General features: G+C 39.1%; 1 protein-coding gene across 1 annotated transcript in view; it reads right to left on the minus strand.

Moving 5' to 3' along the window:
* Positions 1 to 237: 237 nt before the first annotated feature.
* CRELD2 (CRELD disulfide isomerase 2) overlaps positions 238 to 6,001 on the minus strand; it is a 43,614-nt gene continuing 37,850 nt past the window's right edge. The window contains exons 8-10 of the mRNA XM_075345104.1: positions 3,606 to 3,701; positions 1,599 to 1,739; positions 238 to 530 (exon numbers count right to left, since the gene is read on the minus strand). Of these exons, the coding sequence (XP_075201219.1) occupies positions 454 to 530; positions 1,599 to 1,739; positions 3,606 to 3,701 (314 nt within the window). The 3' untranslated portion in view covers positions 238 to 453. The remainder of the gene's footprint in view (positions 531 to 1,598; positions 1,740 to 3,605; positions 3,702 to 6,001) is intronic.

The raw sequence follows: 6,001 nt of genomic DNA on the forward strand, positions 1-6,001 counted from the left end.
TTTTTGCAGACACCCAGAAGGGGAGGGAGTCATGACATCAGACACATGCAAGCAGATCAGCCCACATTTACTGCAGTTGTAATGCGATCCAGCACTACAGTATGTTTTCATGGCAAATGTGATCACTTGCGCCCCCTAAGGCTTAAAAGTTAAAAATGTAAAAACGTTTAAAATTATTTTTCATATTTTGTACTGTAGGAAAATGGTATTTGGGATGAATGACACAAAGTTCTGTACTTCTTATAGAATGAATGTTTATTAGAAAGTATTATACCAAAGTAAAAGACACATTGTGTTTATAGTGAAAAGGCTGTGTGCAGCGTTTAGGGCAAATCCAATCTGAATACCAGATAAAGGACATTTTCATCAGGTTGACAAAACCAGCGATCCACAGTATCTTGCGGAGATGGAGTCAAATAACTTAAAATTAAATTAGCGATAAATTGCTGTAGATCATAGATCTTCGTGCACGCTCACAGCATCTTCTACTGCATTTGTGGAATTTTTATCTTCAGTATCCTCTTCATCTTCTGCGAAGTAAACAAATAGTTAATAATGGCGCTCCAATCTTTTCTTCTACACACAGCATGATACGTATGGGTTTATAAGTACTTATGTCTTATAGTGAAGCTCCTCCTTTACAAAACACTTTAAAGATGTTCTAACGAAGTTGCATAAATTGAACACATACCATAATCACATTATACAAGTGATCTGACTGTGGTGCTGTTCCCTAATAATGGTATACATGACGGCATAACATGCATTATCCAGCGCTTGTGAAAGAACTACGACTAAGGGCTATAGTGAAGTCTGGAATGTGTATAGATGTACGTCAAGGAACACAATCTAAAAATAACTGAAGATAATCTTGGTCACATTGTTTACCAGTCCTTATGAATACAGGTAGTGCCAGCACTGAATACCTTAAAATCACTTGTCCATTAAGGTTTCTGTAATATGTTGCAGTCCTGTGCATAAATATAACACACCCTATTGTAATTACACCCTCCCTTCCCCACACACCACCAGTTCCGGCTTTCTGCCGCTGCCACCGGTCTGTTGTGATCTGACATCCAGTGACAAAGAGGGTAAATGCCTATGGACTTGTTCACACGTTGCGTTTCTAATACATGTTGTACAATAACAGCACAACGAATAGGATTTTTTAAAACTTCATTCTCTTGTTTATCTCTTTGTTTTTTAAATGCAGCATGTTATTTTTTTTCAGCATTTCTACTGCATTTTTTTCCACAATAAGATCTAATTGGATATGCGCAATAAAACGCACCAAAAACGCATCTAAATTCTGTTCCAATTTTCTGACCATTGTCCACATTTTTCAAAAACGAACATGCATTAAAATAAGGCTAGGTGTGAACTATCCTTAAAGAAAAAAACTAATTATTGCCTATTGTAACCAGCTATAAGGGCAGCTTTTATTTCGTTATAGAACTCTGGAAAAATGATTTGTTGCTATGGCTAACAGATCGGTTTTCTCGAACCCCCCAGTAGTTTTGCTGTAAATAGTCTGTGATATTTGACATCAAAACAAATTCATTATAATTAGATGAGTAAACGTCCTTTCTTAATTTTACCTGCCGGTACGATGTCTTCACATTTCCCATCCTTGTCTTCAAAGCCTTCCGCACATACACATTTATAGCTTCCTGGAGTGTTCACACAATTCTCATTGTCCCTTACACAAACCTTCTCCGAAGTGTTACACTCATTGATATCTGGGAGGAAAGAAATGCTACATAAACATATGCACAAAAAAACGATAAAACTCAACCCAAACAAACATTTTCCAGAGACTGTCCAATTGCAAAACTAATCTTCTGTGATCGAATGCCGAAGTCAAAAGCGCTATTAAAATGAATGAATGGATGAAACATTATTGTAAAGGTGTAGGTAGATGTGCGGGTGTTTCTGCTTACACAAACTTGTAAAAAGAAAATGAAAAAAACCACATTTGCTAAAGAACACAAACCCACATGTATCATAAATGGGATAGTTTACAATAAAGCACAGATTCATCAAAACCAGCGTGAACAACACTGCTCTTATTGAGGGGTTTGTCGTCAAAATCATGACTATTAATGAACACCTTTTAAAGAATCATCAGAATCTGAGAAGTGGTGTGCGTGGCGCCACAACTCACTCCAGTCTTAGGGTGCGTGCCCACGATCAGTGTTTGCAGTGTTTTGGATGTAGTGTGTTTTCGCTGTGTCCAAATCGCTACATTGTACAGTACAAGCACTGTGGATGGGATTTCTAGATATCCCGTGCTCACTGTGCTTGTTTTTTTCCGCAGCAAACACTGACCTGTGGTGCAGCTTTCCAGACCGCAGCATGTCTGGATCAATTGTTTGCTGCAGATAAGCATGCGTCCTCCGTAGGGAGAACACAAGCAAAAGACCACAGCGCCCTCGAACCCTGATCGTGGGCACAGGCAGTTGCGTTCTCCTGCGGTGGAGACTCGTGGCCCCGCAGATCAGGACCCAAGCCATCCGGGACACAGCGGGTACTTATTATAGGCACGTACCCTTAGACTGCAGTACAATTTCTGGTGTAAGGCACGCCACAGTTCCTCATGAATTAGAGAAGATGTGGCGTCACGCCCCTATGCTGCCAAACTTGATGAAGCTGTGAAAAAAATAAGTGAATTTTGGCATTTTCACACCTATCTCAATTGTGTAAACATTTTGTAACATGTTTTGTACAATACAAATTTGGCGAAAACAATTATGTTTAAAGTAGGCTCTTCAACTCTGCCACTGCATATCAAATACTGCACTTAAAAAAAAACAAAAAAAAAAAAACCAGTAAGTAACAGCGACCCACCCAAACCACAAATATGGGCATGCAGAGCTCTGAAATGTAAATACATTCCCACCTTTATATCTTCTATCTGTTGCTGCATTCCTGAGAAATCAACTTGTAAATTCAAATCAAAGCATAGTATATCATCATATTCATATCAAATGAAGAATTAAGAGCTCTGGGCATGACAAAGCACTTCCCCTGTGTCTGCATATTTTATTTGCATATCAATTAAAATGCTGATTACTATGGCATAGAAAACATAAAATGTGTCAATGGATTTAGCAATGAAAGATGTGCATGCTCAAATGTAATTTGGGAAGGCAGGAGGGGGGGGAGAATTGATGCTATGGAAAAAAGCCCTATGATGATAAATTTGGTACAAATTAGCACAACATTTGAATAATGATGGCACACTTCCCAATTTGTTAATGTCACAAGGGAAAGCTAAATGTGTGCAAATTCCACTCTAAGTATATTAAAAAGGATTGCCCCGTAATGTATTTTCGCCACACGTTTTTTTTTTCTTTTAAACAGCTATGACCGGTCTGGATATGTGACTTTAAAATACACGTGCAAATCAAATATTTCATATTTCAAGCCAAAAGGTTAACTGCCCCCCCCCCCATGTATTATAAGGTTTTGGCACTAAAACATGCAATAAATGGTATAAAATCAATGATAAAATAGGACTTTGGCACTTCTAAAATGAAATGGTGCAATTTGGGCAAAAATTATGATGCTCAAAAAGGTTTCTAAATGAGTAAATATAAACTTGCCTGTACATTTGTCTTCTTCCAAGACATACCCAGTAGCACAGTCTTTACATGTGTCTGGACCCTCACCAGAGCATCCTGCACAACTGTCATCACATCCTAGCAAGACAAACAGACTCATATTGGTATATGTTGTTTTGCGACAATCTCAAGCCTTGGATTTCAGGCTCCTTGCTCCTCAACTACCCAGGATAGAATAGCTTTGTTTCTCACCTCATAATTAGGCAACCACACGGGCTACACAAGACTGGACAAGTCAGTCATTCTCACAAGAGTAGCTAACACCATGCTGTGGCTCAGGTCCCATCTTTCCTGTTTTCTACTATTGGAGATTTACATAGCAAGGATTGATGAAACATAACCCTTAAAGGAAACCTGACAGCAGGTTTTTGCTGTTTATGCTGAATACAGCATGCGGCAAGGATTAAACCATAGAATTCAGGGATGGCTGTCTGATCAAGACCTGATCTGATGTATATTTGCTATGTTTGTTTAAGCAGCAGGACTTCTCATTGCTTAGACTACAATGTCATGCCCCCCTAATCGGATTGACACCTCACTGTCAATATACAATCTCTATTGAGAATCTGGTGTGGGCGGGGACAGCACTAAATCTAAAAACTCTGATTGGGTCAGAACAGCTGCACTCAGTAATCTATATGATATATCCTTGGATTCAGTATCTCTTTACCTACATCATGCTGCTCTCAGATGAGGTAGCAAAAACCTGCTGACAGATTCCCTTTAAGGAAGCCTTTGATATATACAGTCCCTGACAGAAGTTCTGTCGCTTATCCATGTTATGTAAATAAAAGCTTATAATCTGACTTTAAATACATCCATTGGTTTCATAAATTACTCTTGAAACCTGAAACCCTCCCAACTTTGGTTTAGGTTATGAAAATAAAGTTGCTGCAAAGCTAAAATATTGATCATTTAATGAACACAGAAAGGGCAGATTGGGGCAAGAAAAACGTTTTGTCGCCCACAGAAAGTAATGTGAAATTCAAATAAATAATTAACTTCTAATACAAAGATATGTTGCATAACATTGGTAAATTAAGTTGTGGTGCTATTAGAGCCATATTTAATATTTTGTGTGACTTCCATGAGCTTGAAGGACTGCATCCATGCGCTTCAACAATGATTCATACAATTTATTGATGAAATCATCAGGAATACCAAAGAATGCAGTCTTAGATGCCTCCCAGAGTTGATCTACATTCTTTGGTTTGGTCTTCCAAGCTTCCTCTTTCATCCAACCCCAAACATGCTCAATGATGTTCATGTCTGGTGACTGGGCTGGCCAGTCCTTGAGCACCTTGATCTTCTTTGCCAGGAGGAACTTTGTTGTAGAGATGGATGTATGAGATAGAGCACCAGCCTGATGCAGAATTTGACCCCTTTTATGATTGGGAATGTAAGAGGTAGCTAATACTTCTTGATATTTTAAGCTATTGATATTGCCTTCCATCTGTTTTGCACACCCCCATACTGAATGTAACACCAGACCAGGATCTTGCCACCTCCAGTAGGTCTCCTGCAGTATTTGCGGCAGCAGTGATGTAATTTAACTGAAGACTGATCAGAGAAATCCACCTTCTACCGCTTTTCCAGCGTCCATCTGTTTAGCAGGCTATGGGATTTGGGAAATGCCACACAGATTTTAATTGCCTTTTGTTTAGTGCTGGCTTCTGGGCACTGATTTGACCAGAGAGGCCATTTCGAGACAGAATCCTACAAACTGTTCTAGTTGACACAGGGACTTGAGGTGACGAGGCCTTTTGGAGCTCTGCTGCACCCACTAATTAACCAATCGTTTAGTGAGTACAGGTGAGGATGTAAACTAGGATTGGGTGCATTATATGACAAGGCGACAAAACTTTTGTATTGCCAAAATCTGACCTTTCTGTGTTAATTTAATGATCAATATTTCAGCTTTGAGGCAACTTTATTTTCATAACCTAAACCAAATTTGGGAGGGTTTCAGCTTTCAAAAGAGTAATTTATGAAACCAATGGATGAATTTAAAGTCAGGTTATAAGCTTTTATTTACATAACATGGATAAGCGACAGAACGTCTGTCAGGGACCGTATATACACCGGCGTATGTTGGTCACAATAAAAAATTATATATATATATATATTCATTCTAGAATTTACGTATTGTGTAGTTAATGTATGATCTTTGTTATATATATAGATGTTGTTGTGTGTAGTTGCCAAGTGTTTGTGTAGGGGACTGTAAATGTTCTGGAGGTTGTCTGGGTGGGGGGGGGTGTGAGAGCGGTGTTGTGTGTTGCGTTGTTTGTGGAGCGCTGTGTGTCTGCAGCATTGTGTGTGTGTGGTTCTGTGTGTGTTGCGCGGTTTGTGTGGATGTGGCTGTGGGGTGGTATGTT

This window comes from Anomaloglossus baeobatrachus, chromosome 4 (assembly GCF_048569485.1).
Source record: "Anomaloglossus baeobatrachus isolate aAnoBae1 chromosome 4, aAnoBae1.hap1, whole genome shotgun sequence".
Taxonomy (NCBI): Eukaryota; Metazoa; Chordata; class Amphibia; order Anura; family Aromobatidae; genus Anomaloglossus; species Anomaloglossus baeobatrachus.